This window comes from Asterias amurensis, chromosome 4 (genome assembly GCF_032118995.1).
Source record: "Asterias amurensis chromosome 4, ASM3211899v1".
NCBI classification, from domain to species: domain Eukaryota; kingdom Metazoa; phylum Echinodermata; class Asteroidea; order Forcipulatida; family Asteriidae; genus Asterias; species Asterias amurensis.
Window position 1 is genome coordinate 23,200,132 of NC_092651.1, and position 19,269 is coordinate 23,219,400.

The 19,269-nt window shown below is 38.8% G+C and overlaps 1 protein-coding gene across 1 annotated transcript; it reads right to left on the reverse strand.

Moving 5' to 3' along the window:
* Positions 1 to 41: 41 nt before the first annotated feature.
* LOC139935926 (F-box/WD repeat-containing protein 7-like) lies at positions 42 to 19,053 on the reverse strand. Its single transcript, XM_071930564.1, has 13 exons — positions 18,986 to 19,053; positions 16,371 to 16,607; positions 14,529 to 15,152; positions 13,768 to 13,868; positions 12,828 to 12,999; positions 11,707 to 11,844; positions 10,785 to 11,045; positions 9,873 to 9,986; positions 8,878 to 9,059; positions 8,060 to 8,285; positions 7,408 to 7,486; positions 7,218 to 7,349; positions 42 to 6,256 (listed from the first exon to the last, which is right to left on the reverse strand). Exons 2-13 carry the CDS (start codon positions 16,473 to 16,475, stop codon positions 5,982 to 5,984), a joined length of 2,409 nt encoding a protein of 802 aa, XP_071786665.1. The 5' UTR covers positions 16,476 to 16,607; positions 18,986 to 19,053; the 3' UTR covers positions 42 to 5,981.
* Between the last annotated feature and the right edge of the window lie 216 nt (positions 19,054 to 19,269).

Below are 19,269 nucleotides of genomic sequence, written 5' to 3' on the forward strand. Positions count from 1 at the left end.
AACTACTTTTGACAAAATTATATGACAAGCACAAATATCCTTGTGTTATTTCTGCTGCTCAACAGATGTTTATTTTCCATTCATAATAATATGCCTTGACTTTTAATGTATAAAAAGTGGTAAATTTAACTAACATTTTCAACAAATAGTTCTTACAGACAGAAACTCCTTGTTAAAAAAAAATACAGAAATTTAAAAGATTACGCCTTTGCCAAAAAAACATGCAAAGGTATCACAGAAGATCCAGCATATCATAATCCAAGATATTAGAAAAAATGGATAAAAATGAGTGCCAGTCATTAGAAATGAACATTGGGTGCATTCGTTTAGCTTCCCTTGGTCTACCCTGCGGTGCTCACTTGGGTGAGCCCGTGACAAGAGCTAAACGAACGGCCACTCACCGCTCTCATGGTGACGCCATTTACCTGGGGCCAGCCCCCAAGTGACCCACTCCACAAGCAGGGCACTGGGGGCTGACCTGGGTGAGACCCTGTAATGACGTCAAAAGCTTTTCGAACGCGCCGGGGCAGACTGGGGATGACCCAAGGAAGCTAAACGAACGCACCCTTTCAGAATGCTGAGCTAACTGTAGACTGGTCCACTGTCTTTACCCGCAAGGTTAAAGATGGGTATCTGCCTTTCAGAGCCAGTGATTTTATTGGATACAATAATAACTTCATTGGATAAACGTGCAGTGACGTAAAATTGCCATATCTGTGTTTTGATTGGTCTGAGGTGATGTGGGTGCAAGACACATTATTTTGGTCGCCTCCTGCATGCAGCGAGCACTGTGTATGTATTATCATGGAGAAAGAAATAGTTTCTATTTTCCTTCCTCCGTGGTAATATACAAATACATGTAACTTGCATGTAATGCTGTTGTACATACTGCTTATCTACATGTGAAAAGAATGAAATTAAAAACTGCATAATGAATGAAAGTAATAATTAACAGATCTCAGACAAAGTAAACTCACAACCGGCAGAACCAAAATCAAGACTGAATTTCAGCTCAGGACAAAGTCTTGATTGGCAACGTTCATTTTGTTTCTGATATCACAACACAAATTTCTGGAGAAGAGATATCTGCATCGCACAAACATTTGATCCAGCTTTAAAGACTTGCCCAGTCCCTGCGAGTCAGCCCTCCACTGGTGAAACAAAAACGCATTTGAAACCAAGAATACCCAGGACCAAGACCTGAAGGTACATGATGATAATATTTGGCTTTGTATCCCATTCAAAGTTTAAATGAACACGTTGCCTTGGATTGGACGAGTTGGTCTATGAAAAACGTTTGAAACCATTTGTTATGAAATGTATATGGTTAGAAAGATGTTTTAAAAGTGGAATATAATGATCCACACAAGTATCACTCAAAATTGCACGGTTTTCATTTTACGTCGCGAACTAACCAGTCGGCCATTTATGGGAGTCAAATTTTTGACTCCCATAAATGGCCGACTGTGTTTGTCGACGAGGTGGAACGAAAACCACGCAATTTCTAGGCATTTTTGTGTAGATCATTGTATTCTACTTTTACATCTTTCTAACCATATCGATTTTATAACAAACGGTTACAGAACGCCTTCCAAAGACCAACTCGACCGATCCAAGTCAACGTGTTCCTTTCCCCAATTGGTATCCTAGTAATATTCCATGAACTAAATCATTTTTTTAACTTTGTAGAACTGTATCTTTCAATAAAGAGCCCCCCCCCCCCTCAAAAAAAACGTATTAAGAGTAATAAAGGTTTTGAATATACATCGTTTGAAGAGAAAAATATCCTGCAACTTCCCCAGGAAGTACGATGTAAAGTTTATTTAATAGGTAAGTAGTAAATATATAGATAATAATTATAATAATATGGTTTTTAAATAGCGCATAATAACTTTAGACTTGAGCAAAACACAAAAGGAAAAACAGGTTTTGCCTCGGTTTCAAGCCTTCGTCAAGTGAGCAAGATTCAAAGCCTAAACCCAGTTCATGCTTCATAAACTCAATTTCCCTGCTTCACAAATTGGGAAACTGTGCATACAAGATCGTTTGTGTCACGCAATTCGTTTTGCACTTGCTTTCACGTGAGATATGAAGCAGGCTCATTTAAATAAAACCCGCAGAATGCTGAGCTTGATCGCCCCGTGACACGCTTGACACCACAACTGTTTGTCAAAATGATCATCACCCGAGTGCACGTAGACCGTATATAAGTGTTTTCATTGGTCAATGCTCATGATGTCTATACTGTATGGCAAAAAAAAAAGGCGTACGCGCATCGATAAAAGTTGTCACAATAAACAAAAACTCACGCATGTCACTCTCAGCATTCTCAGGTTCTATTTCCATGAGTAGGCTTGACAGTACACACTGTATACTATGGAGAGTACATCATAGATAATATAACGAACAAAGTAGTACAACACAATGGCAGTGATACATGTGAATGTAAACAACAATTATATAAAACAAGGTGAAACAACAGTGTAAACAGTCTTAGAAAAAGAGTAGAAAATAGATTAAAAATTAAACAAACTCACTTCTTCAGAACAAAGGAAAAAGTTTAAACGGGGGTTATTTAAACATGATTTAGACAGAATGCCGTATGTAGAATGGAATGGTCCAAAAAGAAGAAAAACCACCTGAATAGAACTAAGCAAGTAAAAATGTTGTGGGGTCTTACGGTCACAGAGATGGGAGTACCTGTTCATTAAACAGATTTCTTGGCTCCACAACCTCACTTAACTGGGCCCAGTTTCTCTGAGCGACCTAAGGAACACGTTGCCTTGGATCGGTCGAGTTGGTCTATAAAAAGCATTTGTAACCGTTTGTTATAAAATGCATATGATTAGAAAGATATTTTAAAAGTAAAATACAATGATCCACACAAACATGTCTCGAAAATGCACGGTTTTCTTTTTACCTCCTTGACTAACACAACCGTGTTAGTTTGCAGAGTAAAAGGAAAACCACACAATTTCAAAGCAAATTTTTGTGGATCATTGTTTTCTACTTTGAAAACATCTTTCACCCATATGCATTTTATAACAAATGGTTACAAAACGCTTTTTATAGACCAACTCGTCCGATCCAAGGCAATGTGTTCCTCTCACACAAAAAGTAGCTCAGCAAAAATGAACTTTTCTCACCACATTAAGGTTACCAGCCAAAATACCAAACAACATCTATCGCTCAGACTGGTTTCCTGCTTATGCTCTGTGTGGCAGATGATTGTTCAGGAAATATTTCTGCTAAGCAGCTCTTTGATATTCAGTTCTGTTTCGACTTGAACTATACTACAGCAATCCCTCACACTGTTTGAAGGACACAGGACACCTGTGGTAATTGTCAAAGACCAGTCTTCTCACTTGGTGTATCTCCACATATGTCATCAAAGTTGCAAGATAAAAATGGAAGAAAAAACACCCTTGTCAAGTTGTGTGCTTTCAGATACTTAATTCTGAGGTCTCGAAATCAAATTCAAATATTCCAGTGGAAAATTACTTCTTTCTGGAAAATTACAATATTTTCAGATGGAGCCGTTTCTCATGTTTTATAGCATCAGCAGCACTCCATTCCTTGTAAGTTTTTACGATACAATTATTTTGAGTAATTACCACTAGTGTCCCTTGCCTTTAATGCGTGATCAGCTTTCATACTTATTATGCTGTTTCACTTGGTCTGTTTAATAGGTAAAATTGTTGCTAATAAAGTGGAATGCATGCAGAGGTTTTGTGACTAACAAACATATTTGACCAGGGTTCGATTTCACAAAGAAAGATTCAAATTAAGATGAGTTGTCAATATCACCATAAATGATTTGTAATGCGACACCAAACTTTGCTAAGCAATTAAGATTGTTTTACCTCGGTAACAAATTCTGAAGTTTGATTGGTCGAGAGCCAATCACGTGCCGCGCAACAAAACGCATGTTACATGACTCTAAGGCCTGGGTAACATGAAAAGTGATGTACACTGGTGTACATCACCTTGATCGTTCCCAGTGTTGGACGATTTCCAGTGCTGTGTACGAAACACCTGCGGGTTCGAGGGAACAGTAAGGAATTGTTTCTTGTTCGTCTGTTTATTAAACAGTGAGTACTCCGACGTAATAATGTTTAAAGATAACAACAGAAATTCGAGAAGAGGAATATCAATGTTACCAAGGTATAACAAAACAATTGTTGCATGTTGTGATTGGGGTCCATGGGTTTTGTACACCCTCGGGGGAAAATGGCACCCTCAGCTTCGCCTCGGTGCCACTTTTCCCCTCGGGTGTACAAAACACCATGGACCCCGTCACAGCGTGCAACAATTGTATATTGATGCACAGTTGAAAACAATCTTGGTTCTTTGTGAAAGGGGTCCAAGGCCAGAAGCTTCATTCTTGTAATGGCAAAGCAGTTCCCCCCTAAAAACTAGGGACCATGGATGCAATTGCCTCTGTGTGCAGACCCCCCCCCCCAAAAAAAAGGGGGGGAGGGAAACAAAAAGGAACTGTCGGAATATACAAGAATCAACCTATACATGATGAACGTTTTGTTTGTTTTCTTTCTCAAAGGCCGTTTGTAATAATCTTTCTGACTTTCCACGGGAAACAAAGTTGGAAATCAGATTTTAAAAGGAGGAATATAATTGCATCAATTACATGAATTGCAAGCCTGTACCATGTACGATAAGATAGCTTCATAACAAATGCTTCTTCGTTCTGGAAAAAAAGTTCATGAAATGGTCATCTTTGGTAGCCACCAACAGGGTGGAATCAGCTGGCAATAAGATATTGTTTTTATCCTCTCAAATACAAAGCAAATAACAATTGTGTTGTTTTCCTTTTTTGTAATTGATAAACTACTCTGTGAAAAAAACTCTCACTCTTAGAGCACTAGATGGTTGGAATACATGCATCCTTTCCACAAAAAACAATGTTGTCACTTCCATGAAACCTGGACCCAAGTTTAGGCTAGAACCATTCCTCCATTCCACACAACTCCCCCACTTTATCTTCATCGTTGGGTGCGTTTGATAAGCTTCCCCAGGCCGACCCCCGTACGTTTGAATAGCTTTGACGTCATTCCAGGGGCTCACCGAGGTCAGCCCCCCGTGCCTCGCTTGTGGAACGGGTCACTTGGGTCTGGCCCAAGGTGCATGACGTCACCACAAGAGGGCAAGTGTGAACGTTCGATTAGCTCTTATCGGGGGCTCACCTGAACGAGCACCACGGGGTCGACACGGGGAAGCTAATCAAACCCACCCTATACTTGAAATCTTCAAATGGACCTTATGCATTGATGTCAATATGAAACCACCCAAGAGGTCAAATGATGATGAAACAATGGAAACATAAGTCTTGTACGCGCGGTGCAGAGAGTGAGCAAGTGAGCAACATTTTTTTTACCTCTGTCGAGGACGCCCTACCCATTGTGCATAAAGTCTCTGTGGAGAGGGAGGGATGTAGTGCCCGTTAAACAGTAGTAAGGATTGACAAAATGCAGCACTCTAGTCTCAGGGTAGTCTCACACAATCCAAGACAGAAACATCTCCATCGTTGATGAACACAGTGCAGCATTTATGTAACACACACCATTGCATTGAGAGACTCTCAGTCATCAGAATAATGCTGCCGTTTCATCCATTCAATAAGTTTAGCAGAAGATAACCAATAAAAATGCTGAGATCTTTGGCAATTTCCATTTCACTATTGCAATTTTGCTTGCTTTGACAGAAACTTGCGTGTACAACCATTCATAGGCTGACCATCCAACTGCCGTCAAAACAGCCACAGCATGAAAAAACTAATGCAATAGTTTGGTGGATTTTAAAACAGTGCCTTCATGTTCAAAGTTACAACTTTGTCTGCAACAAGGAGTTCATAACCCTGACCACGTCCACTCTGCTCTAAACGCAAGCTCAGTAATTTCTATAATAGTTTTTGGAATAAGTTGCAGGCTATCAAAGAAGTTCTAGAGTTAGCAGTGAATGTCCTGTCAAAGCCGCTGTGTATCCACATCAAAATCAAGCACAAGCAGTTTAGTGTCCTCCGTGCCGTTACGGCTACCCACAGCACACACTAGTTTGGTCTGGTTAGCTCGAACCCGCCATACAACACCACCACTTCCTCCACTCTCCAGGGTGACAAGATTGCGGATGAACTCCCCTGTATGCAAGTCCCACAGCTTGACTGTACCGTCGTCTGAGCTGGTGATGACAAATTTTTTACTAAATTGAAGGCAGGTTACCGCACTCTGGTGCTTGTTTGGTCCTGGAAAAGAATAAAACATAATTTATTGAGTTTTTACAGATTGATTGGGAGAGGCATGTCACAAACCTGGAACTCTACGGTGGACTACCGAGAGTTAGCACCAAGATTAGGACAAGAAGGCTGAGATTAGCAGGACATACTGAGCTGGCAGTTACCAGGCTGGTGCTATGGGCCTCTACTCAGGGTCAGTGTTCCCCCCGTAACACACCACAAACCACCTCGATGTGGACACCTTGAGCTGGGACTCTGGCCTGAGACGGGAGGAGCTGAGTATAGCAATGGAGGACCAACGTGTTTTGAGGGACATCATCTGATGCTTCGCATCGACTGAATGAATTGTGCTCTCTCGAAGAGAAGCCTTTTCATGGGCATATTAATATTTCAGTTAAAATCTATGCCAAGACAAGTATTCATTTGTGATAAAAACAACAGTTTGAAAGTTTTGCTGATTTCCTTTTGTTCTTATGGTGTATTGGGTATTGTGTTACAATTAGCAGTAAAACATAGTAACTCATTTTGTCCTGGGCCCCTGATCAATGTTGACTCTTGTTGCTCGGTCTGTGCTCCAGCTGGTGTGGTTACTATTACTATGATATGATTTATTCAGCCAATATTTCAACTAACTAGCAACTATGCAATAAATTAATATTTTTTACTTGTCCGTCACTATTATGATGTGGTGGAACAGAAACAGAAAGGCGAAAACTATTTGAATCAGATGACAGGGCAAACTGATTATAAAATGACCAGGGGTGGATTTCACAAAGAGTTAAGACTAGTCTTATCTCGAGAGACTAGTCTTATCTCGAGTGAGAATGAGTTAATTATCCAAGGACTAGCCTCAAGTTTTTAATATCTCCTTGTGAAATCAACCCCTGGATTAATAAAAGTGAAGCAAACCACTGTGGTTAAAACACCAAATGCAAGGGAATAAATCTAAAATGATAACATCGAGCTTTACCTTGTAGCGTCTGCAGACACTGTCCGCTAGTGATGTCCCAGATCTTGACAGTAGAGTCAGCATTACCGGATACCAGGATGTTATCTTTAAGTTCCATACCGCTGGTCAATGATTGATGACCCATCAGGGTATGTTTACATATCTTTAAGTTCCATACCGCTGGTCAATGATTGATGACCCATCAGGGTATGTTTACACTCCCCTGTCTCTGCATCCCAGACCCGGATAGAGGTGTCTAGAGAACCGCTCACAATATGTACACCATCAAACTACAATGGAATGAAAATATTCAGGCTTCAAAGGTTACTGACGAAATGGAATGCTATTGGGATCTTGTAACTGGTTTAGCTAACCCCAGTATTTTCAAAAAATGTGCGGCATTCTGGAGTAAAATTTTCAAAGTTTGCACACCATCAAACTACGATAGAAAGGAACTATTTGAGCTTCAAATGATAGTGAATGCTGAACATAGGATCCTGTCTCAGTAACTGGTTAAGCTACTCAGGGGTTTGTCCCAAAGAATTTTCTAAATTTGTGGGGTATTCTGGTACAAACCCTCCGACAGAGCAACGTTGTACTTTAGCCTGGGGATTCACTGTGCACTGTGCAAGTTTTCTTTTCTGATGATGTTCCTATCCAGGCAACTTGGCAAACTCCCACAGGTGGATACGAACACCAAGCTTGCAACAGCCAATCTCTCTCATACAAACATTGGTCTAACGGATATGATTATGAATTGCACAAATCAAGAAATTGTGATTCAGTAACTAAATGGCAACTGAGGTTGGACTGATCTACAAGAACACAGTTCCGTCAATGCATCATGAGCCATCAAACCTTACCTGTAATGAGTACACCCTATTAGTGTGCCCCTGCAGAGTATGTAGACATTCCTCATTATCAGGATTCCATACTTTCACTGTGTAATCGTAAGCTCCACTGACTACCCGTCTACCATCGTACTGAACACAGCGTACAGCTGCAACATGACCCATAAGTACGTGCAGACATTGACCGGTTTCAATATCCCATACTCTCAGTGTGGCATCTCTAGAGCCGCTAACCACCCTGGGTTTGGTGATAGAAAAAAAAAATGGTTAATTCAAAACTGTTCACTGTTATTTACTTCTACTACTACTACTATCAATTTATATTCAGTTTTGGAAAACACCCTGTGTGTATGTAAAAGTTTACCCAGTTGTTTTCCTTGTGGTTTATTATTTGATACCATGTGTGTATATATACTTTGCTGTGTAGGTTTGTTCTTTGAGAACTTGTTTTGCTATTTATTCTACTACCAATCAGAGCAGTGCCGGCTCGTCACTGAAACCTCTGAATCCCTATGGAGAGACCGGGATCTCAAACACTTGTCTGTCTCCTGATAATGACTAGAACAGGCTTGTTAAAACATTGAGACCAATTTGAAAAGTCCTCTCAATCCACTACAGCAAAAGTAGTGGTCAATTTCTTTGCTAAGCAAAAATTGAGTGGGGCACCAGTTGCAGCAATGTAAACTTTATGGAATTTCAGCTGGTACCCAGTTTGTGCCAAGCCTTGTTTTTCTGTGCTGAGCACATTTTTGTGCTTACAGGGTTGGTGAAATTGGGTCCTGCACCCCAGTCATTCTTAAGATCCTACAAAGACCGGATATCACACTTACTTGCTTCCATGTAGATGCATACATCTGACAGTTGATGTATGGCCATATAGCGTGTGTATACACTGACCAGTGTCTGCATTCCACACTTTGAGAGTACGGTCTGTTGAGCCACTAATGATGATGTTATTGGACATCTGGGATGACCACACACCCCCTGTATGACCTACGAGTGTTCGAAGACACTGTGGAGAAACAGCAGAAAAAAGTAGAAGTATATTGATATCTTGTGGTTTATATTGAAATCTGAAACAAAATGTCGCATCCCCTTAAGGTGATCCCCTAGCTGCCGCTTCCCAGGTTGTATCGTAATTTGGGTGTGTTACCTGGCTACACGGCAGTTAACGGTTGTATGGCTTCTGACTGGCACCCCCGAACAAAGATATTGACAAAAAAGGAACACCGGGCTAGATAGCTCAGTTGGTAGAGCGCCAGCACGTTAATCCGGAGGTCGTTGGTTCGAGTCCCACTCCAGTCAATTCTTTGTTCAACCCCCAATATCAGTAAAAAAAAGAGCGAAAGTAACATAAATCAACATCTTTCAAAAATAGTTAAAAAATTAACATGAGAATTGATGATTGGTGGATTATCTCAAGGATCAAAGTTAAATATCACAAAATAAATATCAAAAGAAAATATTCAACATAAGTTTACTAAAATACAAACTTTTAACAAACTATGTTTCAGCAGTATGACACCCTAAGCATTTCAATAACCACAAATCTAGAGAAAAAAATATTAGTATTAAAAATATTTTCAAAGTCCTGCTCCCCTAGCCTGTTTTCTCTCCAGAACCCTTAGTTGAAAAAATTAACCTGTTAGTTTCAAAACTTGTACAAACTACAGGTTTCAAAAGTTTGATGAAGGGATTTCATTACATTATTCAGTGAAAATTTTCTCAAACCTACCAAAAAGTCCGGTGACCCCCCCCCCTCCTTGGCTGTAAAATTAATGTATTTAATCCATATTCCTTCAAAGGACCTTAAAAAGTTACATACCTTGCCAGTCGTTGCAGACCAGACTTTGAGTGTGTTGTCGTCAGAACCACTGACAATGCGCTGACCGTTGAATTGCAAGCAAGTGATCACATGATCATCATGTCCCTTCAATACCTGAAGAATGAAGGAAAACAGATTAAAACCATAAATACTTTATTTATGCAAAACAGCTTCAAAACTAATAGTAGTACTCTAAGATAATTGGGAATGAACACGTATGTGCAACAACCTTGTTCTATAAGTCAGAACCTTAAAATTTCTAACAAAATTTAACGTTAAAACAAAGCACAATCCCTCAAGTGCAAATGAGATAATTTTGCCACTTTCACCTTAAGGAAGTAGAGGATCAACTCAGAATTCTTATGCAGGCCTTGAAATATCCTAAAGAAATTGCCGGGCATCCGGGGTTCCAATACAAATTTACACTTTCCTCAAAGAAAGGCCCCTTATAAGAGAGAAATTGCTCTGCCGCTTCAAGAATGAAATTCACGGCCTGCTTATAAATATATCTCACATAAAGGCAGCGGACACTACTGGTAATTGTCAAAGACTAGCCTTCACAGTTGGTGTATCTCAACATATGCATAAAATAACAAACCTGTGAAAATTTTAGCTCAATCGATCATCGAACTTGGGAGATAATGAAAGAAAAAAACACCAATGTCAGACGTAGTTGTGTGTATTTATATGGTTGATTTTGAGACCTCAAATGTGAGGTCTCGTGAGGTCTCGAAATCAAATTCATGGAAAATTACTTCTTTCCGAAAACTATGGCACTTCAGATGGAGCCATTACTCTCCCCATTACTCGTCACCAAGAAAGATTTTATGCTAAAAATTATTTTGAGTAATTACCAAGTGTCCACTGCCTTTAACTGGTTGGAGACTGTTCTGTTTTTATTCCCCAACTTACCTTTGGTTGTTTGATATCTGCAAACCTCCAGTTGTATTCAATCTGATGCTGTCTGAGGTACATACTCTTCCACGGGCTGCGCGGCACACCGGAATTAGAACGTCTCCTTGTCTGTTTACCATTGACTTCATCAATACCGGCCTCTCGGCACTTCTCTTTCCAGAGGAGGTTGTCCTCACAGAGGATTCTCCAGTAGTGGCAAGTTTGGGCCGCGCGAAGGAGATCACGAGGCTCCAGGAAGGACAGCACATAAAGAGCAAGCTGTTAGGAAGGAAGAGTTGGGAATCATAAGAAGGAGTGTTGAGAATTTTGTGGGTTTGAATCCCACCCGCGTCATATGCGTTTGATTTCTTTTCACAGAACTCGGGAAAGTACTGAGTATACAGCACATATAGAGCAAGGACGACATAGGAAATATATGGATATGTGTTGAAAGTGTCTTAGGTTTGAATCCCACCCAAGTAATGTACCTGTGTTTTTTCTCACAGAGAGCAAGCTGTTGGGAATTGAAGAGTTGGGAACCATAAGAAGGAGTGTTAAGAATTTCGTGGGTTAGGGTGCTGTAGTTTTTGAGAAATGAGTAAAACAATGTCATGAAAATACGTTTTTACATGCTGAAGTAATTTTTCGTCTCATGATCACTGAGACAAAGATTATTTTCATGACATTGTTTTACTAATTTCTCAAAAACTAAGCACCCTAACCCACGAACTATTTTCCGGGAAGCTTTCTACTATCATTATCTTAACAAACTGCGCCAGTTTAATGTTTATCTGTGGACATTGTGTTTTTGTCAAAAGAAATTTTTAAAAAAATACATACATGTAGACCCTTTAAGCACTTCTATGAGATGGGGCTCAGGTCTTATACTACAAAATGGGACATCACACATTCTGTGTCTACAATCATGAAGTTGTTTTACCTCTCGAGGTAACAGTGATATGAAGTCTCTCTGGAACTGTGGTTCAATGATGGACATAACATGTCTGACCAGCGTGGGTTCACAATGGTTGATTAACTCATCCAGGGCCAGTCTTTGCTCAGGTACATTCCAGTTCTGCTGAATAGAACACGATGGAACAAGAATTTTGTATTCAGGCACCTAAGATATACTTCAAGGCATGGTATATATAATGAGTAGGGTCGATGGCCTTAGCTTTCGTTCCATACGGGACCTATTTCAGAGGCATAAACAAGTACAAACAAAACTTCAAGGCATGGTATGTTATGCTCTTTTGAGAAATAACTCATTAGAAACACCTACAATAATACTATTAAAACTTCAATGAAAAACATGCCAAGCCCAATTTCGTAAGCCTTTTTGAGGTATGGTGGACACTATAGGAGTGCACTGTTTTGGGGGTCTACAGAAAAATTTACCAAAACCAGATAGTGTCATGCAGTATTGTGTCCACCATTCCTCAAAATGGCTTATGGCCCTGTTTACTACAGAATTCTGCGCTTAAAGACAGTGGACACTATTGGTAATTACTCAAAATAATTATTAGCATAAAGCCTTTCTTGGTAACCAATAATGGGGGAGAGGTTGATAGTATAAAACATTGTGAGAAACGGCTCCCTCTGAAGTAACGTAGTTTTCGAGAAAGAAGCAATTTTCCACGAATTTGATTTCGAGACCTCAGATTTAGAATTGAGGTCTCAAAATCAATGAACTGAAAGCGCACAACTTCGTGTGACAAGGGTGTTTTTTCTTTCATTAATATCTCGCAACTTCGATGACCGATTGAGCTCAAATTTTCACAGGTTTGTTATTTATGCACATGTTAAGATACACCAAGTGAGGAGATTGGTCTTTGACAATTACCAATAAAGTCCAGTGTCTTTAAAGACCCTTAAAAAGCATCACACTACAGGCCATAAGCACAAAATTCTGTGGTCAAATGTCTTCTTTAAGGCTTTATTAAATCTGTCCTTCACTTATTGAATCCCTGTAAGTCAATACTTAAGTCCAACCTGTTCATCACTAGAACATATCGAACTACAAACAGACTACAAAAGAGAGACCTTGTAATGCATTTTTACCTGGAATGTTTTGAGCCATTCGTTGAGGTTGGGAGGTATTTGAAGCCTTGAGGACAGACGTCTTCTGGGTGTCTCGATGTTGTCTTGTTGGTATTGGGCAACTCGGGACGAGTTGAATTTCAGTGGGCTATTGCTACCCGGCAGGATTGATGTAGAGGTGGGTGGTAAGTGCCTGAAAGGAAAAAAACAAAATGAGTAAATCAAGAACACATTTTACTTTAGTTTTTTACCACATTAGGGCACAGCTTTCAACAGCAAATTTCATTGTGTCACAATCAGTGTTATGTAATTGGGACTGCCTGTATGCTATTTTCATGCATATTTGGTCCTTTGAAAATAGTAGGAGAATTGTATTTAGTAACAAGATCTGTTTTTTTATAAGACTTTTCAATCTATTTATCACAGATTTTCAGATTTTTTCAAGGGCAAAAAAATCCCCAGAAATTAGATTTAAGCATGAGGAATATTTATCTTGGTTTTTACCCTTACATAAATGTATAAGGATTTATCTATCTATTAGTACTTTCCTCAAGTTCTGTGAAAAAAATCAAAGGCATATTACTGGGATGGGATTTGAACCCATGACCTTTGCAATTCTTACCAACTAGACCGCTGAGATTGCCCTGTATAGCTAGAGGCAGTTCAATTCAAATCCTACATTATTTTTTAGCAGCATGTACCACAATGTTTCCAACTGCCTCTAGCTAACAGGCAATCTCGGTGGTCTAGTGATACATGAAATATAAAATATCTCTTTACATGTATGTAATTATCTCTTACATAAAATACCTCTTCACACTTTCAACCAGTTTTTAGGCTAAATAGCTTATCTGTGTACTTGCTTTTCTCAAAATGTAATGTAACTGTTTTACAATGTAAGGGCCGTACAGCTCTGTGTATCAATAAAGGCTTTTCATGAAACTCTGAACTTCCAGCCTACCTAAGATTGAGACTATCATGAGGTCTGCAGAGTCTCTTGGTGGGTGAACTCCCCTTCTGGGTCCTTTCCTCCGCTGGCTCAGATGGCTTCCGCTTGATGCACTGTGGAGCGAGAGAACAACAAATGTCAGGAGTCAAATTTTCACAAAATGCAGGGCTCGAACTCTTCAATGTTCTACTGGTCTGAGGCAAGTGATTTCAGTGTTGGACTAGTAAGCTCAATACAGGACAAGTCCAGTAGACTTCAAAAACAAAAAAATTATTAAACATTTTTTTCTGAAAGAATGATGTCCAATGAGTTTGTGTCTCACAAATACTTTCAAAGCTGCTTAGTTTCACCCATAAAACAGAAGAATTTTTATTTTTTTACTTTAGTGTTTTATTCAAATGAAACAGCTTAGATGATAAAACTGAGTTCCCATTTTGAATCTAGTCTCTTTTCATGTTGATCCTGGTCTTGTAAATAAAATCCAGGTCCAGATTCTGAGCTGAAAGTCCTCCGGTCTTTTCCCAAAAAATTTGAGCTCTGTATGCCATAATCACAACATGAGGCAGCTGATCCGCAATAAAGCCACAGAAGAATCCACAATACTTTCCTTAATATTATGGTTTGATTGGCAGCATATTGCGTCACAGCACCTTGTAAACCATTACATGGTGCTATGTATAAAAGGAGTAGATCTCATAATTCAAACATAGTCTAACACAGAGACATATGTGTTTAGCGCCTAATAAATGTTGTGTATTATTAGTACTACTTACAGATTTATTTAAGGTACTTGATGACGTTGCCGACGATGATGCAGTTGATGAACTAGATGCCCTATTGCTATCACGTAACGATACTCCCGGACCAGGGGAGCATGAGTCCTCAGTATCTATCGACACTTTGTTTCTCCTCGTTGCCCTACCACTGTATGGTGGGGTTGAAAACTTATGAAGTATAGCAGCAGAACATCCTTGTCGTCTGCTGGCTTTACCATGTCTACCCTGAGATCCGATAGAGCTTGCCTTAGCTGCATTTAAGATCGACTTTAGGGCACTAGTTCTGGCCCTGACCGGGCTAGCATTTGACCGCCTGGCACTGGCACTAAAAGAAGTTGTTGGGGTTCTCGCAGTGGGTTTGATTCCACTAGGGCCAGCACTCATGCTGTGCTTTGGTCCGCTGGTGCCTGTCCTGAGGCTGCTGGAGCTCGCTTTGGATCCAATGGTTGGGCAGGAGCTGGACCCGGCAGCATGCCTGTTTGAATGTAGCGAAGGGGTAGTGGACGAAGCATGACTGGTGTACGTGCCACAAGAAAGCACATTGCTGTTTTGATCGATGACACTGTTGCCTATCCCGGGTACTGATGTCAGATCTTGTACACTGCTGAATCCATTAATACTCTTCAAATAAAATGAAACAAAAGAATGATGACATGCTGGTGGGTAGTAATAGTATACATAGTTTTACAAACAACTTTTCACAAACGCCTTAAAAATACAAATTATTAGGTCTTTATGCTTCTGAATGAGGACAAAAGAAATGGATTTTACACTTTAGGAGAGGGATACAGCTTTTTCATGAGAAACCACTCAATCATGAGGCCACTCAATCATTCCATCAATCAATCACATAATATGTTATATCTTGACAAGATTTTACAAAAATACTGGTTAGATTTCAAAGAGCCATTCACATTTCCTACGGGACGACTAAATCAAAATTGTTTACATGTAAGAATTTAAGAACAAAAACAATATACAAATATTGAGTGTCTCAGAGTGGAATGGGAGGAATATTATCGCAAGGTAAAATTTGGACTGTTCTATTTCACGAGGCGAAATGGAACAGTCCAAACTTTACCAAGCGATAATGTTCCTTCCATTCCACGAATTAAAGCCACTCAATGTTTGTTTTATATAACTGACATATAGATCCATGTCATTTGATGTATTTTAAAAGTATAACATGAAAAATCACACAAAAATTAATTACTGACAACCAAAAATCATATAGCGCCGCGTAGCGGCAACAACGCACAAATCGGATCACAACCTTTTGCACAGGTGCTCCTTTGTTTTAGCAGTGGCGCGGCGGCGCTGTACTGCTCAAAAACATTGGGAAAAAGGATGATCCAAACTGTTGAATGGGAAATGCTATTCCCCATGGGCGAATAGGTCTTTTTGATCGCCGATGCGGATGGGAGTAATAGTGAATGTCACTTGAAGTAAGTTACACCAATCAAATGACAAGGATCTGTATGTCAGTTATATAATAAAATTTATGCTATGTTCAATGCCAATATTTGTCATCAATAAATGAATGCAAAGCTTTAGTACTCAAAATGTTCTGGGCCAAATATCATAGAGCTGCTTAAGCACACAATTTACTAAGCATCAAACAATTTTGCCTACTGGAAGACAGTTTATTACCAGCTCAATTTTATGTGCAGTTTGTGACTGGTTACCTGCTTAACTTTGCTAAGCAGAAATTGTTTTAAAGCAATAGTTTTCGTCTAAGCAGCTCTATGAAATTGGGCCCAGTTTGGTACAATGTAGCGCATTACAGGGTGAATATGTGCTCATTACAAGTCTTATTATTATTATTTATTATTAGCTCACCTGACGCCTCTCTACGATGGCTTCGGCCCGGGCTTTCCCTACGCCCAACAAGGTGGCCAACTCATCCACTTTGGCCGAGTTGATGTCCACCCTACGGCCAGACATCTTACACACAACACGTTATGTCAATCCTGAACTGTTGTACATACTGCCTGATGGGTTTACACTGTGAAGTGGTTACACACGCTCACACATGGACGGTCTAGTGAACTGTACAATGGGTTCAGACATCCTCATCTGTAAAAGAAGTGAAAAAAATACATATAAAATACAATTCAAATTTGTCTCTTTTTCCTTGTAGCCTGAATTTGAAATCTTACCATGTTCTGGTAAAGGGGTTTTCCCACCAAACTCCTACAATCTACTCTGGCACAGAATGACAATAGTGAAACTCAACCTCTAGGCCTTGCCAAATACCCATTGGAAATTGTTACATGTAAATGTTATCTTTTTAAAAACTTATTTACAATCACATACATTTCTAGTAGATGTTAAGTTGTACACTTCCTGGTTGTTACTCATTGGTTAGAACATGAATACAGAAAACGACCAGAATACTACCCAATTCAATTGATAACCATTTTTCGCATTTATTCCGTAAGTTATTTTGGTTGGTCCGCAGTTTGCAACAGCTCATTACATGTATATTTTCTCAATTGGTAAACGCTTATGTTTTGGAACATGGTATAAACAGGGACTGAAAAGCCTGATGTGTTCCCCTTTGAGCATGTAGGGAATCCCAAAGTCAATCTTACTTGACTTTGGCAACAGTTATGCAGTAACTTTGTTCTGATAGTTAGTTATTATAAATAATAGGTTGTCATTTTTTTACAGTAGAAAAAAAACACCCAAAAGCACACATAAAATAGCAAATACATGTAATATTAATACATGTTTTAATACAATCTTGAAAATTGATTAAATTGAAGGATATGAAGTGTGAAGGAAACAGAATTATGTACTTTCCGGCTCGGATATTGTCCAGTGTATGCAAAACCATTTCCTGGTTTTTGTTTAATTAACCATAATGGCCCTTTCTAAAAAAAAAAAAACACTTCACAAAGGAAAGTCACAGGATTGTGTGAAAATCTAAACATGTCAACTTGTTTTATCCAGTAGGATTTGAAACTTTGCATGGTGGAAATACGATATAAAAAGGTTTGCGGTAACACCATGTAATGACTATCCCCTAGGCCTACTCATTAGAGATAGTTATTACATGGTGTTACCGCAAACCTTTCTATATTGTTTTATCCACCCACAAAATATAATCAATTTACTTTTAACTATATAACAAAATCAACAAAATATTTGTGACAATTATGTTGATAGCCCCCCCCCCCTTTAAAAGTTTAGGTCATTTGTAATTGTGCCACAGACCTCTGACTATTTGACTTATGGGTCATTTAGTGACTTGATATCCAATCAAAATACAATTCTCTTGAATGAATTGTACATTTGTTGAGACTATTGAGTTAAGATGAAGGGTACAATTTGAAACAAACCTTCGTTTTTTTTAGACCAAAGTTGGGGATTCGTTTTTTGTTATCAGCACTGATATCAGTAAATAAAACTTTTTAGGAGAGTTAAAAAAAAAATATAAAAAAAAAAAGTAATTTACAGAAGAAAAGCTCATGAAAAATACTATAATGCGCGCCATTCTCCGTCGTACAAGTCAAAAATGGAGCCCATGGCTCCATGAGTTTTGACGCGATTTTCTCATGGATTAATAATCTTCACTTTGACTCAAAGGGAAGAACATTAATTCACCGATAATAATAATAACTGGACACTTTTTTTTACAAAGGTTAGTGAAGAACATTTAATTACCGTGAAATATAATCAGTGTCGACAAGATCGACAACAAGGATTAAAAAAAGGAACCAAGCTAGCCGCTAGCCACTAGATTAGACCCAGTAACTGGGGCGCTGTATTCCTTTTTAGAAATTTTGACATTTTCTGTCACAGTAAAAATCTAAAATGACAGAAAATGTCAAAATTTTGAATATTCCTTTTTCAAATATTGACATTTTCTGTGATAGTAAAATAACAGAATATTTCGAAAAAGGAATACAGCGCCCCAGTTACTGGGTCTACCACTAGATAGGATTATTGTAATTTTTACTAAAAATTGTCATGATTGTTGTAGGAAAACACAAACCCCCAAAAAACCAATTCCCAAAAAACCAAACCAAACAAAAGTTATTTAAAAAAACGTAGGCCTAATATAATTAATTATTTATCAAATGGAACAAGGAAATGGGGAACACAAATTCACATGCAAGAATCCAGCCCGTACAGGATCCACGGCACAGACAGGTGTGAAAATATGATACAATACAATTTGTCATAAAACGAGACAATTCACGACCGGTGACTGCGCGTACACACGGATGTTGTGAATGGATGTTGAATCGTCGTTGAATCCACGATCACGAAGCAGCAGAGTAACTGAACACGCTGAAAATCACTTTATTTGTACCGCAAAAACATAATATTCAGATTAATTGTAAGAATTACTTGAATACTGATATTCCCGTTTTGTTAACAAATACAAATCACGATCATACAGTATTTAAGAAAGACATAATACGAATGAAAGAGTGAGTAGCTACCGTACAAACTGAGAAGTTAAAGCTCGTTTCTCCGTCCATCAGACAAGCAGGTCGCCATTTTTAATGGGAGTTTACGTCACGTCTTAACCTCGTTCAAACTCTTTTTTCTATTGATAAATTATACATTCGTAAAGACATAATATTTCAAAATTTAAGTTAATTAATTATAATTGTAGTAAACAAGTATATTTAATTTGATTAGATATGCAAACATATTTTAACTTATAATAACTATAGCTTTGAGCTAATTTGAAGTCTTATGAAAATACACTTAATATATTTAG

Coding starts and splice junctions, on each gene's coding strand:
- LOC139935926 (XM_071930564.1), bottom strand. CDS start 16,475: ATGTCTGGCCGTAGGGTGGACATCAACTCGGCCAAAGTGGATGAGTTG. Junction 11,845..12,827: donor AATGGCTCAAAACATTCCAG/GTAAAAATGCAT, acceptor TGTTCTATTCAG/CAGAACTGGAATGTACCTGA. Junction 9,060..9,872: donor GGTCTGCAACGACTGGCAAG/GTATGTAACTTT, acceptor GTTTCTCCACAG/TGTCTTCGAACACTCGTAGG.